The sequence below is a fragment of the Typopeltis vanoorti genome, chromosome 6 (assembly GCF_054136105.1).
Source record: "Typopeltis vanoorti isolate ZY-2024b chromosome 6, IOZ_Tvanoo_1.0, whole genome shotgun sequence".
In the NCBI taxonomy this organism is placed as follows: domain Eukaryota; kingdom Metazoa; phylum Arthropoda; class Arachnida; order Uropygi; family Thelyphonidae; genus Typopeltis; species Typopeltis vanoorti.
The window spans coordinates 154,931,610-154,950,059 of record NC_143554.1 but is presented as its reverse complement, the minus strand read 5'-3'; the positions used below and the strand labels follow the sequence as shown (position 1 = coordinate 154,950,059).

Genomic DNA, 18,450 nt, shown 5'->3' with positions numbered 1-18,450 from the left:
TGCGGCAGAGGAGTGGCGAGCCGGCTGCATTAATACGCCAGTAAACCCCTTATTAGGAGGGGACTCAACCCGTCCTTGGACGGATGAGTAAATGGATGGATGGATTCATCATCTATATGGATCACATTATGAAGGAAAGTGGTATTAAACCTGATGTCAAAATTGGAGATATTAATCTCAGCTCTTTACTTTATGCAGATGATGTTATACTTCTGAATAAGTCCACTGCAAGTCTCCAGGATTCCCTGACTAAATTGAATAACTGTTGTAATAAATTTGGTATATAAATTACCAATAAAAAAGAGAATGAAAATAGGCAGAAAATTCTAAACTGTATCCAGAATGGAGAATCTATAAAACAAGTAAAAACATTTCTGCTGTTTAGGCACAAAATTTTAGTGAAAATGGCAAATTAAATACAGAAATAGACAACAGAATTAACAAAGATGATATGATAGGAAGTCATCATCAAATTCCTGATATGTACTCTCATGGAATGCACAGGATAATTATGATAGTACTACATGAAAAATTTACACCATTACTAACTTATGATCACCAATTTTCCTCCAAATTATTCTGTTATCTTTCAAGATTCCAATATTATCAGATATTATATTTCTGTCTTTTAAGGGACTTTTTACTGTATCAATCAATCTACATCATCATCTTCCTGAGTCATTTCCCTGCCAACTTGGCAAAGAACACTTGTTTTTTTTTGCTAATCTTTTCCTCTCCCATTCTGTTTAAGTTACCATACCACCTGAGATTACCTTTATTAACACATTCCTGAATGCTAACAATGGTAATTTTCCCTAATATCTTCATTTTCAATGCAATACTGCCATTGATGCCATCTGTTTAATCTGCATCTTTTTCTGAACTCTCATATCAGAGGTCTCCAGTCTTTGATCATGTATTTTATTTCTAATCCATTTGCTCAGATCTATAAGTTAAAAGTGGTTTAAACACCATTTTGTATATAGCTAATTTAGTGTTTTGACTAATTTCTTTCTTATTCCATATACATTTATTTAGCTGACTTCCTACTATACCATCTTTACTATTTCTGTTGTCTATTTCCATATATAATTTACCATTTTCACCAAAAATTGTGCCTAAATAGCTGAAATGTTTTACTTCTTCCATAGGTTCACCATTCAGGATACAATTGATGTTTTCAATATTTCTTCCTATTTTCATTGTGTTTGTCTTTTTATTGTTGATTTTCATACCAAGTATATTACAACAGTTATTCAGTTTAGTCACTGAATCTTATAGACTTGTACTGGATTTATTCCAAGTATAACATCATCAGCATAAAGTAAAGAGCTAAGATTAACATCGCCAATTTTGGTATCAGAATTAATACCACTTTCCTTTATAATGTGATCCATATTGATAATGAATAACAGTGGAGATAATATGCACCTTTGTCGCACACTGGATTTTATTTTCAACCATCTTCCTTTACCTCCTTCCAGTCTAACTGCTGACTTACAGTTTAAATAGTGACTATGTATTGCTTGATGTATGTATGTATGTCTTTTCCCTTCAGCTTTGTGGCTGGTGGGGCAGCATATGCTACAAACCATGAAAATGATTATGAGCAAGATGGTTTCCCATTGCCTTCCTTGCTGTAAGCATATTCATAACTGTAGACATGTGTGTTCACACGACCGGTTTACCTGTTTTGAGGGATGAAAAACCCAAGTTACCAGGAGAAGAAACCTCCTCACCTCCGTATGACACAGGTTAACTCACCTTTAATCAAAAGAGACCAGATAAAATTAGTGACGTCATGAACAGAAATCGAGCCCTGATCTGACTGAGCTATGGAGGCTCTGTATTGCTTGATATAATGTGCCATTTACACTGTATTTTCTTTTGTCACATTGTCATATGATTTTTCTGATCAACAGAACTTAGATACAAATCCTTGTTATATTCCCAAGATTTCTCAACAATTTGTCTTAAAGGGAAAATCTGATCCTGACAAATCCAGCTTGTTCTTGACCAAGCTTCCTTTCCACAATTTTTCTTCACTGTTTCTCAATTAACATTTTGTATTTCTTGCTTAACAAAGATCTCATCTGTTTTTGTTTTCTTCGTTTCAGTCACACCTATTATGTCAGTCTGGTACTTATCCAATTCTTCTGCTAGTTCCATTTCTTTTCCATCAATGCTTCTAAAAATGTTGATAGTATCAGTCTGGCACTCTGTTGATGTTGAGTTGAGACGAGTTCTGGGATTTGTTCCAGAAGCTGACTTTTTGCGTTTTGCCCTGGTTTTTTGATGAAAACAATGCTGACCTTGTTTAACTGGGTCCCTATCTGGCATGAAATTCTGTCATGTTATACCATCATTTTACATTGTGGTTTAAGCCTATAAGAATACAATTTGGTCAGCTAAATCAAAAATTGCCAGCCCATTCTCCTTCGTTCGGTAACCAGTTAGGTACATAACAGAGTGCACTACGAGAAGGTGAGGATTGGCATTAGGTCAGAAGACCTAATGCCAACTCCTCCGTTTATACAGCTTTGATCCTTAAGCTCCTCTGATATTCGAAAGTCAAATGAATAAATTTATATGGAATACAGAGAAATTAGTCAAAACACAAAATTATATGTATATATTACATGTAGACAGTGATCAAACTAGTTTTAACTTTATGGATCTTGAAAGCTGGGTTAGAAATAAAACACTTGATCAAAGACTGGAGACCACAGATATGAGAGTTCTGAGAAAGATTAGGGTATGAACAGTTGTCATCAATGGCAGTATCATATTTAAAATGAGTATATTAGGAAAGAACTTAACATTATTATTATTAATGAATGTCTTAGCTGAGCTAGTCTGTGGTATGGTCACTTAATTTGGAGAGGAAAGATTAGCAAAATGTGTTTTTTGGGAGGTTGGCAGGAAAAAGACCTGGAGGAAGACCAAGATATAGGTGGATTCATATAGTAAAAAGTGCCTTAGTAGACAGAAATATATGATCTGATAATATTGGAGTCTTGACAGATAATAGATTAATTTGGAAGAAAATTGTTCGATTGGAAGTTAGTAATGATGTGACTTTTCATGTAGTACTATCACAATATCCTGTACACCCCCCGAGTGTAAGTTTTAGGAAGTTTTTGATGATGAAGAAGTTAAAATAGTTTTCACAATATGGAGAGTACTGAAGACAGTTAAATTAGAGAAATTCCTTTTCTCACATTCACTTTTATTTACCTTTTTATAGGTGATAAGTATGGCAGCTCTACTCCAGTCATTTGGAATTCAACCTTCTAACTAGGCCTTTTGAATTAGATGGCACTTCTGTAATAACGCTTATAGGTAAAACTGACCTATTGGCATCGTTCTTCTTTTCCGACTTGTGCATGCAAACAGTGAAGGAAAATCACTTTCAGATCACAACACATAACAGTGCTCTATACATTATGTAGTCTATTTTTGAAAAACATGAGAAGAATCTTGAACAGCCTAGATAATAAAAAGGCTACTGGTCTTAATGCTTCCCCCCCCACTCCAGTTGTGCTTGTATGTCAGAACTAACCTATGTCTGACATTAAACTGTTGACCTGTTATTCTCACCTCAGTTCTCTCTAAATGAGAAAGTTATCAACAGTGAACTTTTTCATCATCTGGACATCTTCCAATTAATTTGTAACCAGCAGTATGGATTCTGCCACTCATGATATACAGCAGATCTTACTCCACATCCTCCTCCTCTGAACACTTGCCATGAAAAAGTTTTGAGAAACATGCTGTTGCACTTGGCATTTGATAGTTATGGCATACTGGGCTTCTCAGCAAATTGTCATCTTATGAACCCTCCACATGGGGCTCCTCTTTGTGATAGAGGACCTCCCAATGACAGGACTGAGCCTTTTCATTCTTATTCTTTTTCTATGCTTTTCTTCATATATTCTTTGCTTCTCCTGAGTCTTTTTTACTATCATGTCTTCTGGACCACTATCACTGGGGATCTGTGGTGTAACCAGTGGATATTTGGAAAGGGCGATTCTGGTAGTTTTGCTACATTGACCTCTGCTTTGGCAAGAAGGGCAATCTTGGATGGCCCATCCAGGATCAGTCAGCTAGTGGACTTGCCTGCAAGGATAAAGAATGTTGCAGTAAGTCTCTTTTCCCATGGAGATATGGCCCAAGGCTTGCTGTGGTGCTCCTATAGCATCCAGGATAGCCCTGGCATTCTACTCCCAAGAGCAGTTATTTCTTGTCAGAGAGTGGGCACCCATTTGTGGTTCCATGGTGGGTAGGGAGCTCTTATGCTGAATCCATCTCCTACTGAGAATGAACAGCTCTTCATGCTCTTGTTTATCAGGGAATCCTCAGCAAGCCCCCAAACCATAGAAATACCAACAGAAAATATAGAATAAGACTTCTGGTTTCATCAGATCCAGAAACACAGTCAGCAGACTGCTTTTTTTTTTTGGTAATACATTCAACAGGGAAACATTCTCATGGAAAAATGTCATTCTTCTTCATCCAGAAGGGTTTGGAAGGATGGCAGGATCTCCAAAGTACTTGAGCATCTCTGTTCAGGAGATATAATTATTGAAACACCAACTAAGATACAATCAGAAAAATTACTTTGTGCAGCATCTGCTGGAAGGAATACTAATTACAGCCCCCCCCCCCCCAAAAAAAAAAAAAACTTTAATTTTCAAAAGAAACAGCCATACAGCTTCATTCCAACAAAGTAAATTATATAGAAATAGTCTTTATTTAAAATCTAACAATATGTCAAAGCTCAATATATCTGAAAACTTTACAAGTTTCAAAATTTTGACCAAAGAGCTTACGAAGAGATCTGCTCTGAAATGAAAGATCATGCAGCCGTGAGGAGAATACTCATACATAGGGATGGTTACCTGGCTTTCACCAGGAACATCCTCCTCACATTCAACCCACCAAAACCATCAACATCTCTGCCAAAGCAGACTATTTCAAAAGCCCAGTAAGGCTCTACATCTGGAACCTTTCGTGCTGCTTTTAAATGTCAGAAATATGGTCATTCTCAAACTGCCTGTCATAGCTTCCATCTGTGTCTAGTGCTGCAGTAAAGACCACATGAAAATAAAGATTGCAAGAGCAAAACTCCAAAATTGATAGCCCATTATGGAATGACAGTAATACTGACTTTTAGAATATTAAATAGTACATATAAATCATAGTTAAGCATTTTCTATTTAAATAACTTTATTAATTTTGCCAGAAGAATTTTGTTGAAATTAAATATATTTTGTAAGATTTATTACACTGTATAGTTGTAAATTCTCTAGGATGAGAAATGCAGAAAACTGAGTGTTCTGGTGTTAGATCTGAAATAGGCGACCTCAAATTTTACATGACGTCACCATTCTAGAATCTAACAATTAACAAAAAATATATATGCATACTTATCTTTTAGCGCAGTGTAACTATGTTTTTTTTTTTGTAACAACATTACAACATTTTGTAATTTTACATGACGTCACCATTCCAGAATCTAACAGTTAACAAAAAATATATATGCATACTTATCTTTTAGCGCAGTGTAACTATGTTTTTTTTTTTGTAACAACATCTTGTATGATAAACTGTGAATTATGTGAATTCAAATTAATGTATCTATATGTCTAGAATGAATGTAAGTCAGCAAAAGGGGCAGACATGAGAGAAATCATTAGTGAAATATTATAAATGAAAGAATGCGTATTATTCAGCAACATAGGGCAAAGATCGCCCTAATACTATAAGAACAGTGTAAGCACCCGCGGGCATCACATCTGAGAAGACATCATGACGCATACGTTCCCGGAAACAAGAAGTCCCGTATGTTGATCGGTGAAGTCACCCAGCCTGAGACCAATGGGTGAGACGATAAGAGAAATTCAAACTCGGAATGGCGCTCTAGGGGAGCGAATAAAACCCCTGACATGGAAGTAAATCCCCCCGTTTTTTCTTGTTCCTGCATTTCTCTTCATGTGCTCCAAGAGTTCATTGCAGTTCAGCTCTCATTTTTGAGGGCTGACTTATGAAAGGATCCGGCATGACACTGCAGCAGATTTCGGCAAGATCAACCGTAGGCCGCAATGAGAGGGCAATCGACGTAAAACCTTAGCAGAGAGATAGCGCCCAACCCACATGGCGATAAGATCGAGACAACCAGAATCGAAACAAAGAAGGAAGGACGGAAGAAAACGATAAAGAATAGATAAGTACTCTCACTTGTTCAAGCCCCTTTTGAGAATTGACTAGCAGTGTTAAGAGAATGCATCTTAAAATTTGTAATGGAAGAAAGAGTGAAGAACTAAGATTTATGTAAATGATTATGCTTTTAAAATGAACTTTAAGAACTTTCAGTTAGACAGAGATTCTGTTGTAATTAATCCGAGAGAGATTATAATGCTAAAATGCCTAAATGTCCAATTGAGCTGTAATTAAGAATGTATTATATGTTGAGTTATTGAATTTGCTAACATTTTGAAGTCAATGCATAATTGCTTTAAGAGTGAGAGAATGGTAGAAGATTAAATTAGAATTGATAACTACTTTAACTTGTATGGCATTATATAATGAGTTTAATAAATAATTTGGTTCCTTACTTACATGTGTTTCTGATCATGATGACTGACCCTGACCCTTCATAAAACTTCGAACCTGTGATCGTGTGTGTTTGCAGGAATACCCCAATTGAAAGGAGTAGGGCACGACTGCAAAATAAAATAAGCCAGAGAACCCAAGACTTCTAAGAATTCAGTTAACATTATTAGTGGCACCTGATAATCTATGTTTATCCTAAAGGTTAAGTTTATCTCTAACTTTAAGACCCAGTGTTACACCTGATATCTTAAGAATGTAGAATTCTCAGCTATTATGGTGTAACATGAAGAATAAATAAAATAAATTAAAAACCCTGCATAAAAAATAATAGTTGAATTAATTAAAAGAAAAAGAAAGATTCTTGCATCCAATAAAATATATAAAAAAAAAGGTGTTTGTTAAACTAACTAACAAAAGAAAGAATATATTAATATTGTGATATGATTTAAAAGAGAAAATTTAACTAAATAAGACAGAAAAGAATTAGTCATAAGAGATGGTATGTGAGAGGCTAGAGATTAAAATATTAAATGAATTCATAGAAAAAATTTGGAAAGGGGATTAAGTTAGAGGCTAGCGGAAGAAAAACAACAGACTATCGCTCAGGGCCGATTCCCGGATTGAGACATCGTTTGGCTCGCCAACCAAAGGACGTTTGGCAGAAAAAAAACACCACCCTAATTGGTCGGTGAAGTAAAAACAAGTAGGGGGCGGAGAAAAGAAGTTAAAGAGGGTGCCGGTAGGTGAGCAAGTATAAAAGGGTTGGAACCCCCCAGAAGGCTTTTTGGTTTTTGTTTTGGTTCTGTTCCCGAGGAGTTCTCTACGAGCTCCGTGGCATAGATCTTACACGGTTTTCCTGAGTGGAGATTGGGGTTATATCTCCGTCGTCACAACATGGAAACAAAAGTGAGCGGGATTTCGATTCCGGATTTCCTATGTAAGAAGCGAAGAATGCCATAGAGTCAAAGAAAAGGAAACATATTCTTTGTGTTTCAACTTCAGTGACAACCACGAGAAAGGGAAAGCTGTAAAGATATTGATATCCGTGTCACGAGTTGCACAGCCGTCATATAGATGATTCAAAGTGTGTCCTGAATTATGAAAGTTTAAGGCCATGTAAGCATAGTTCAATTCCAAAAGGAACATAGGAGTAGCAGATTATCAGAGACGTTATACCAAACTAGTTCAATTGGAAAAAGGTAAAGGCCCATATGAAAAACTCAAGAAAGAAAGGTACTGTAAAATATATCTAATGTTAACTAAAATTTGTCTGTAATAGGTATCATTATTCTAATATGGAACTGTCGAAGTGACCAAGGAAAATTTATACTAGGACTTTAGTATCTGACAGAATATATTAAAAGTAAGCTGGCTAGTGTTAATGTTATATGAATAATTAAGTGTCCTGAGAATTTTGCATGTCTATTGTAATGTATAGGAAAGTTAAAATGTCATTTTAGTGCAGTAAAAGGTTTAGTTAATCTACTTAAGTTTGAATAGTTAAATAGTGTGAATTAATCTTATATGTCCATGTCATATGAAGTTATGTGTTGAATTGTTATGGTGGCATGATCGTAATACCCATTATAGGATCATAGCCTAATAATTTAATGTTAGTTTGTAAGTATTTAGTTTAGCATTGAATTGAGTAATAACAAAAATTGAATTGTACCATGTTAAAGTTTTTAATAAACCTTTGTTCAATGATAAGAAAAGTTGTCTGAAATTGCTGTCCAATGCACCACTTGAAAAATTACGAACCTAATCACACGGGAAATTAATGTGTTAAGAAACGAGATAAAGTGTCACGACTGCAACATAGTTACACTTTCTGACATATTTCAGTTCTGTCTCCTTGTTTTTGCATATAATATCTTAAACTAAATATCCCAAAAGGCGCAGCATAATACAAATATTAGGGATACTAAGGGGAGAAATAACTTAAGTATTAGTAAAAATTTTGGTGATATCTCGAGCATAGATATCACATAGCATAGCATTTCCTCTCATCTAGAACCTAGATGAGAGGAAATTACTAGTTAGAAAAATAATCTTAAATTGGGACACAACACCAGGCTGGCGCAGATAAAAAATAAATTTTGCCTGAGTGACCAGGATAACTCATAGAATTCAGGGAACAGGTAAATCTCTGGTGACCCTTAAAAGGTTAAATTATGTAAGAAAAGGTATAAAAGAAGTGAGACATAACGATAAGACTAAAATTAATGAAGATCACATTACAGTGACGCAACCGACTTAACAAAGAGGTACATGCGATAGAATTTGGTATGGCGGCTGAAGTAGGAAAGGATAAAGTTAATTATATTGGCTCGATATATCGATATCAGAGATATACGACGCAGCACTGGAAAACCATGGGGGAGACCTTCGTTCAGCAATGGACAGAACCAAAAGATTGAAGAAGAAGATTGTTGTAATTTATTCTTTGTATATATTCTATTAGATATGCTGAAATTTAATTAATTCAACTATTATCTTTTATGCAGGGTTTTTAATTTATTTTATTTATTCTTCATGTTACACCATGATAGCTGAGAATTCTACATTCTTTATAATTTCTGTTTTTATTCTCTAAATTGGAAATATAATTGCATTTTAAAAATGTTGAACAAATCACATGAGAATCACTGGAGTCACAAGTAATATAAACGAATAAATGCTTTTAATTTGATGAAAGGTTTCATACTTCTGATTCGTGTCTAATTTTCAACAATAGTCTAATTTTTAGACTATTGTTGAAAACCAATTTTAAATTTTACTGCTTGTTTTTCTTTTCACATTCTAATTTGTCTTCATTTATTTATTGAAATGGGCTTTTTTTCTTTTCTTTTTTTTAAAATAGAATTTCCAGCAGAATCATGAAGGATCTGTTGCAAACAACATTATTAATTGTCCTGACTGTCATAAAACAATTCCAAAGCTGAATCTGGAGATTCATCAATTATTAGAATGTTGTCTGAATACCTGTCAGTACTGTGGAGATCAGTTTTCCAGAGATGAAATTCAAGTAAGTCTTGTAAATAGGAAATTACTAATTCAGATATATATTAATTAAACATCTTAAGGCAGTAACAAATTGTAAGGTAATACCAACAGATCAAGTGGTGCAAAAGCACCAGCTGCTGTGCGCAGACTTTAAAATAAGTGCGAAGATAAGAACCTTTGGAAGCCATGGGAGGAAGACAATTAAGTGGTTTCGCTTAAAAGAAGAGAGCGTGAGGAACCGTTTTAGGGAGAAGGTGTTGCAGAGAATTTTGGATGGACTAGAAGTGTATAAGATTGGTGGAGACATAATTCAAAAGCAATTCTATGCAGTTGAGGTGCTTGGTGAAGCATCTGGAAAAATTGGAGAGCAGGAGGAGGGTTGGTGGTGGAATAATAATGTACAAGAAGCAGTGACGACTAAGAGGAAGGCAAAGCAGAAGTCGGATGAGTCAAGAGTGGAAGAGGACAGAGAGGAGTACAGAGAGAAAAAGCAAGAAGCCAAGAGAGTTCATACACAGGCGAAGGCCATGGCATATCAATACCTTTATGATCAATCAACAGTCTTTCCTTCACTGTTTACTGGAAACCGACACATATTGGCCAATATATATATATACACATAAACTCCTACCGCCAAACAACACAAAAACTAGGTATCATTAATACTCTAGAAAACAGAGCTTTGAAGATCTGTTCCAATGAACAAGCGCTGAAAGACGAATTTAAAGTTATCAGCAATACTTTTCTAAAAAATGGTTACAGCCAAAACACTATTAACAAAATTCTCTACAAGACATCATCATCATCAAATTTCTGCCATGTACCCACAAGGGGTGTACAGGATATGATAGTACTACATGAAAAAATTATATCATTACTAACTTTCTATCTACAATTTTCCTCCAAATCAGTCTGTTACTTGTCAAGACTCCAACATTATCAGATCTTATATTTCTATCGTCTAAGGCACTTTATACCATATCAATCCACCTATATCTTGGTCTTCCTCTGGGTCGTTTTCCTGCCAACCTGGCAGAGAACACTTGTTTTGCTAATCTTTTCTCTCCCATTCTATTTAAGTGACCATACCACTGAGATTAGCTCTGCTAACGCATTCCTGGATGCTGACAATGTCAAGTTCTTTCCTAATATCCTTGTTTTTAATATGATATTGCCATTGATGCCATCTGTTCACGCCTATAATCTTTCTCAGGACTCTCATATCAGCGGTCTCTAGTCTTTGGTCAAGTGTTTTACTTCTGACCCAGCTCTCAGATCCATAAGTTAAAACTGGTTTGAACACTGTCTTGTATACAGCTAATTTAGTGTTCTGACTAATTTCTCTCTTATTCCATATGAATTTATTCAATTGACTTCCCACCATACCAGCTTTGCTGATTCTGTTGTCTATTTCTATATTTAATTTACCATCTTCACTAAAAATCGTGCCTAAGTAGCTGAAATGTTTTACTTGTTCCACAGGTTCTCCATTCACAACACAGTTGACATTTTCAATGATTCTGCCTATTTTCATTGTCTTTGTCTTTTTATTGCTGACCTTCATACCATATCTATTACAACAGTTATTCAATTTAGTCGGAGAATCTTGCAGACTTGTAGCGGATTTATTTAGAAGTATAACATCATCCACATAAAGCAAAGAGCTGACATTAACATCTCCAATTTCGATATCATGTTTAATACCACTTTCCTTCATAATGTGATCCATATAGATAATGAATAACAGAGGGGATAATGGGATAATGTACATCCTTGTCTCACACCAGATTTAACATTAAACCATCTTCCTGTACTTCCTTCAATTCTAACTGCTGACTTACAACTCAAATATAGACTAAGTATTGCTTGATACAATGCCCCATTGACACAATATAACTGCAGCGTATTGAACAGCTTCTCTTTTGGCACCTTATCATATGCCTTTTCCAAATCGACAAAACTTAAATACAGATCTTTGTTATATTCCCATGCTTTCTCCACTATTTGTCGTAAAGTGAAGATCTGATCCTAACAGCCTCTGTTTGGCCTGAATCCAGCTTGTTCTTCACCAAGCTTTTCTTCCACAATTCTTCTCAACCGTTTCTCAAGTATACTTGCATAGATCTTGCAAGGAACACTCAGTAGAGAAATACTTCTGTAATTCTCACATTCAGTTTTATTTCCCTTTTTATATATGGGTACTGTGAGAGCTCTACTCCAATCATCGGGAATTTGTCCCTCTGTCCAGGCTTTCTGAACTATGCAGTGCAGCGACTGTAAGACTCGTGTACCACCATACTTCAGCATTTCTAGTCGAATATTATCTACTCCACATTTCAAGCCTTTGATGGCTTTTTCTACTTCAAGTATGGATATGTATTCCTGCCTGCATGCCTGGTCAGTGTTTTTTACCACTGTGCTGTCATCACTGCTTGTTTCATTTAGCAGTTTTTCAAAGTAATTACTCCATACTTCAAGGATATCTTTTTATCCAGTTTTCATGTCACCTTTATCATCTCTAACTCCTTTTACAGCACTCTTTCCTCCATTCCTAAGCTTCTTCAACAACCTCCAGAATATTTTGCTGCCTTCTTGATATTTATTTTCTGTATTCTTGCCAAAGTCCTCCAATGACTTTTGTTTAGCTAGTTTTACACAGTGTTTAGCATTCTTGCATTTGCGTCTATATTCTCTAAGAGCACAAGCTGACTTATTTGACAGGAACTTTTGATATGCTTTCTTCTTTTCCTTCACTACCTCTTTAACTTCTTGTGTCCACCAGGGAGTTTTGATTTTTTTTATCCTTGTAGACAACCTCATCACATGCCTCTCTGGCAGAATCAATCAATGTTTTCTTCAGAGTTTGCCACTGAATCTCCTGTGTCTTATATTCTTCATGCATCTGCTCTTCACCTGTCTCCTTATATCTCTTCCATAGCCTCTTTTTCACATGTAGTTCCTGTTTAATATTGTTTGTCATCCACTTTACACCAAATTGTGTTGTCTTCTTCACTTGTGGATTACAGCTTACTATTGCTGCTAACAAATATTCCTTCACAATTTCCCAAGCACTAATGATATCCCGTATAACATTTCCAGCACAAAAAAAAAAAACAGAGAAATGAAGAATTAGAATATCTAACACAGATCTTTCAAAGAATGGGTATGAAACCAAGACTATTAAAAAAATCCTCCATACACCTCCTACAAGGCTCTCTCAGAAACAAGAGTTCAAAAACGCTATCACGCTTCCATATATCAAAAATGTTACACACAAGATGGCTAAATTACTTAACAAATATAATATCAAAGTAGCCTTTCTGCCGCTGGAAAAAATTGTGAGATTTCTACATCCTCCGAAACCTCATCATCATCATCCTTTAAAAAAACCAGGTGTTTACAAAATTCATTGTTCTTGCGGCATCTGCTACATAGGACAGACAGGAAGATCTGGAGAAATTCGCATGAACAAACACCAAAAGGATGTGCAAAATAGAAGAGAACACAAATCAGGTCTAGCTTTCCATACCACTTCCACCAACCACAATGTACTCTGGCAGAAAACAAACATGTCTTACATAGAAAAAAACTGTTACATAAGGAAATTTAAAGAAGCTGCAAACATGCTTAAAATACCAACACAATGCAATAAAAATCAAAGATTAATTCTCCACCAAGTTTAGTCAACTGTAATAAAAAAATATATCTCAATCAGACCTCGGACATTATGAACATGAACAACAGAATGTGGCATCATCCAGCATCGTTTAAACTCAGCACTGCTTTGAATCTGCATTCTGATTTTTAATTTATGAATAGTCAGATGGCTACAACTGTATAGTATGAACTAATACTAATAATTTCTCTTTTCTTTGTGTTTTAAACTTTAAGTTACATTTTACTCCTGAAGATATAAGTCAAATGACTTACGAAACTTGTTGGGTCTTTTACTAATTCATTGTTTTTTTATAGCTTATTAATTAAAAAAATTAATATTAAAAACTTATTATTACTCCAAGACCTCATGGAGTCAAAGACTCATCTGGGAGGTCCTTTTATCACACACACATCTCATCACACCGTGTCTTAAACACACTCAGACTCCTTGCAGACACCACACTCTCAGGCAAGGCATTCCAATCATTCACAACTCTGCATGAAAAAAAACCTGCCTCTCACTCCCCCTACTCACACCCTCTTTATACAGTTTCCAGGGATAACCTCTGGTTCTCCACTGATCTCCCACTATTCTCTGTAGAACTTCTCCACCATTGATCCTATAACAACCTCTTACTAACTTGTAGATCTTTATCATATCTCCCCTCTTCCTCCTGTCCACCATACTCTGCAAATTACATCTTCTCAATCTTTCCTCATACTCGACATTCCAGAGGTCAGAAACTACCTTAGTCAGTTGCCTTTGGACCCTTTCCAACATCTCTTCATCCTTCTCAAAACCCGGTGACCAAATCTGGGCACAATAGTCCATGTGTGGCCTAATCAAAGCCTTATACAACGGAGCAAGTATCTTCCTACTTCCACGTCAGTGCCCTCCGCATCATTCCCAGAAGCATTTGTGTTGTCTTCACAATTTTGGCGATGTGTCCCCTAAATTTTAGATCCTTATCCACTATTACCCCCAGATCTCTTATTTCCTCTACCTCCAACAATATATTCTCACCAAGCATAAATTCTGCATCCCATCTTTGTTTTCCAAATTTTAAAACCTTACATTTTGCAACATTGAACTCACATCCCCATTTCCATGCCCAATCACTCAATTTATTCAAGTCTTCTTGTAAGGCCGCAACATCTTCACTACTCTTTATGGTTCATCCCAACTTTGCTTCATCTGCAAACAACTGAATATCTCCATCCAAATCTTCGCCAATATCATTAATATACAAATTAAACAGTAATGGCCCTAAAACAGACCCCTGAGGCACTCCACTAGTGACTTTCCTTTTCCTGGATATCGCACCCCCATACACAATTTGTTGATATCTATCAGATAGCCAGTCTCCAATCCAATGCACTAATCTATATCCAGTCCCATCTGCTCTAGTTTGAATGTCTACTTATCATGAGGTACTCTGTCAAAAGCCTTTGCAAAATCCAAGTATGTTACTGTGTATCCTTCTCCTCTGTCCAAGGAAGCAGTCACTTTATTGTAATAAGTAAGTAGATTACTAAAACATGACCTCCCTTTAGCAAATCCATGCTGTCCATCAAAGATAATACCATTGTTGTCATCCCAACTCTGGATCCTAGTTCTCACAAGCTTTTCCAATAACTTAACCACAACACCTGACACACAGATAGGCCTATAGTTTGATGCTTAGTTAGAGTTCGATTACCTCCTTTATGAAGTGGCACAATCTTGCACTCTTTCCACTCCTTAGGAACTTGACCAAGTGCAAGACTCGTATTAAAAAAAATATGTCCAGGCAGGTGTCAACTCCCTGGCACATTCCTTCAGAATATTCGGTGATATATTATCAAGTCCCACAGTGTTATTTACATCTAGTTTACTCAATTCCCCAAACACCTCTTGCTCACTTACAGTCAGTCTCTCCTCCACATCATCAACTGCTCTCAATCTCTCCATGAAGTCACATTCACAAGATTGAAAGATCTTTATGAACTGCTCATTAAGTATCTCCACCACACATTCTGCAACAGCTGTCTTTATACCATTTTCTCCAATCAATGTCATCCTTCCATAATCATTCTTTTGCTGGCTACATATCGAAAGAACTCCCTAGGATTCTTTTTGGCTTCATTAGCTAACTGCTGTTCATACCTCTCTTTAGCTACTCTCACCAACCAAGTCACCCTCCTTTCCTGGTCTTTGTAGACCTAATGATATTAAAAAAACTTATTAAAAAAATGTGGTCCAATTACTGGAATATGCCATGTATACTTCTTTCTTTCTACCAGAAAATTATGTAATTTATGAACAATAGCTTATTACCAGAATCTTGAAGATTTTTTTTTTTAACCTATAGATGCATAAACGTGCTTGTAGTTTAGAGAAAGTCAAATGTCAGTATTGCCAAGTGGAGCTGCAACCAAATAAAGTTCATAATCATCTTAAGAATTTGTGCCCTGCAAGAGAAATGAAATGCAATTACTGTAACGAGACTTTCCAAAAAGTTGAACTAAAGGTGAGCTTACTTTTATGAATTTTTTTGTGTCTTGATCATGATGGAAATATAAAACTGTATATTTATTATACCGGATATGGAGGAAAAGACAGTAACAGAATTAAAATGCAAATTTACAAGGAGTGAAGATGAGGTGGGGGGGGGGGAAGAAAGAATCCTGCTGGACAAATTCAGTATGAGGGAAAGTATAATAATTCATAGCAAACCATGTTTATATTGAAATTTTTTTCCTGTCCCATGGAAGCAGATCTGGGTAAGATAAGATCCAGTGTGTTGAGTGTTCCACTGACAAATCTTGAAGTTTCTCTTTCAGCTTGATAAGTGGAATTTGAAAAAAGGGAGCTAGTTAGTGCTTGAACATTAAAGAATTCAGGAAGATGTTTCACTTAGGATCTTTGGATTGCAGGAAAACAAGCTTTAGGGATAAGAAGTCAAAGAGGTTAGATTGATTTTCAGAATTGGGGAAACAGTTGAGATGTTTAGATAAGGTAGTAGATGAACGATACATATTGAGAAAAAGAAACGAAATCTTAAGCAATAGAAAATCAAGATTCATCATCTGGCAAGAAATATCAGATCACACAAAAGCATACTTTTGTGAAGAAATTAATGATTGAGGCCACTAGAGGGCTACAGAGGTGTAGTGTTTGTAGAGAGCTCCTGAACAGATAAGTGTTATTTAAGTAATAATTGGTAAATTTGCTTGAATCTTACATAGTATTATTTACTTTTTGTATCTCAGCATGTCTGGGTGATTTTTGTGTGTTTTCTGAGTTTCCAATTAGTAATTTGATGGATACGATTATTTGTGCACATGGTGCCAATAAGGAGGAATATAAATACAATGCCGTCCAGGTTGTCATCTTTGTCTAAAACTTTTAATTTAAAGGATTTTATTCAGTGTACTGTTTGTGAAATGTATGCTTTGAGGAGAGCGGTTGGAGTCTGGTTAGACAACGATAGTGGAGTGAATGTGTGCAGAAAGTGTAAGGAATGTGAGGATTTAAATAGTGTTTCAGGTCATGAGAGTGATATCGTTGTTGAAAGTGAGAATGTAGAAAATAGTGATATGCGAGGTATGAATAGTGATATTTGCGAGGTAGTACCAGATAGCTGTGAGAGTGGCATTGAAAGTGAGAATGAAGGTAAACATACAGAACGAATGAATGAATTAACGGATAATAAAAATGATGAGACAGATGCAATGAGATCGCATGGTTACGCGAAGCGATACACAGGACAAATCATATCGAAAATCAGCTGGAGCGCTGCCAAAAATGTTTACCGAACGTACCAACTAATAGACGGCAAAAGTATGATAAGAAAAATAAGAGTATGATGGTGAGTGTAAACAAAATGAAAGAGCAAGTGTTGTACGGAGATTCTTTAGTAAGAGGTGTGATAGATGAGAGTTTAACAAAATCGTACCAACCTGGTGCAAACGTTAAGGATGTAAGCAAGTCAATTAGAATGCAAAAACAGAGGGTGAAAGAATTAATAGTAGTAGTAGGAACGAATGATTTGAAAGGAGACAAAATGGCTATGAGAGAGGACTTGAAGGAATTACTTGAGGTAGCAAAAGAGAAGAGTTAGAGAGTTACGATGGTGAGTCTGTTGCCATGGTATGACAGTGAAGAGTATAGGAGGAGGGCTAAAATTGCTAATGACTTTATGCACGGATTATGCAGGAGGAGTGGTGTGGAATTTGTGGATGTGCGGAGTGAATTTGATGGGCGAAAGGATTTATATAAGATGGATGGTTTACATTTCAATGGATTTGGTATATGGAGACTTGAAAAGGTGTTGATAAATGAGGTGGATGTGCAGAATCAGGGAAACTAGAGTTATTAAGGGGGAGGGTAGATATGCAGACTTTAGGGAGACAGTTGAGCAAGTACAAAGGACAATAAATCAGATGGGATAGTTAGTATAAGGCATCGAAATAGGGATGGAACAAATGGGCTTCTGCAATTCATGTATACTAATGCCAGAAGTATTAGGAACAAGAAGGAAGAATATTTGGCCTTGTTTGGCACTTCCAGGCCACAGGTTAATTGGCATTAGTGAAACATGGCTGACAGAAGATGATATAGCTAGTGGGATTGAGTGTGAGGGGTATGGTGTGTTCAGGAGTGACAGGGAGAATAAAATGGGGGAAGGAGTGTTATTGATGATAGCTGAGCTACAGCCAAGGAGAATAGAAGTGGAACTGCAGGATAAAGAAAAGAGCACTTTTAAGCTATTTGGTATGAGATTGAGGCTAGCAGAACAAAATATACAGTTGGGTGCTGCTATAGACCAGGAGATGGAATAGATGGTGGAGATAGTATGCATAAGCAAATAGAAGAAATGAGTGGAAGGAGGGTAATTATTATGAGAGTTGATTGGAAGGAGGAGAGGACACATGGGAGGAAGGAACTGGATTTTATGCGGTTATTAAGGTATAGCTATCTGCAACAGCATATAATGGAAAATACTAGGGGTCAGAGAGTGCTTGACCTAGTAGTTGCATCTGAGAATTTGATTGTAACGAATATGACCACGTTGCCACCAATTGATGAGAGTGATCATAGGATCTTGACTTGGGAAGTGGCTAAAGTTGTGGAATTTACAATTAAGATAGGGATACATGTGGAATTATTGGGCTGGTAAGTATGACAAG

General features: G+C 36.1%; 1 protein-coding gene across 2 annotated transcripts in view; it reads left to right on the top strand.

Moving 5' to 3' along the window:
- The window catches only part of LOC150106122 (uncharacterized), a 273,819-nt gene that overhangs the window by 181,643 nt on the left and 73,726 nt on the right, over positions 1 to 18,450 (top strand). For both annotated transcript variants that reach the window (XM_090394494.1, XM_090394493.1), the window contains 2 exons: positions 9,479 to 9,643; positions 15,630 to 15,788. In XM_090394494.1, the coding sequence (XP_090250620.1) occupies positions 9,479 to 9,643; positions 15,630 to 15,788 (324 nt within the window). The remainder of the gene's footprint in view (positions 1 to 9,478; positions 9,644 to 15,629; positions 15,789 to 18,450) is intronic.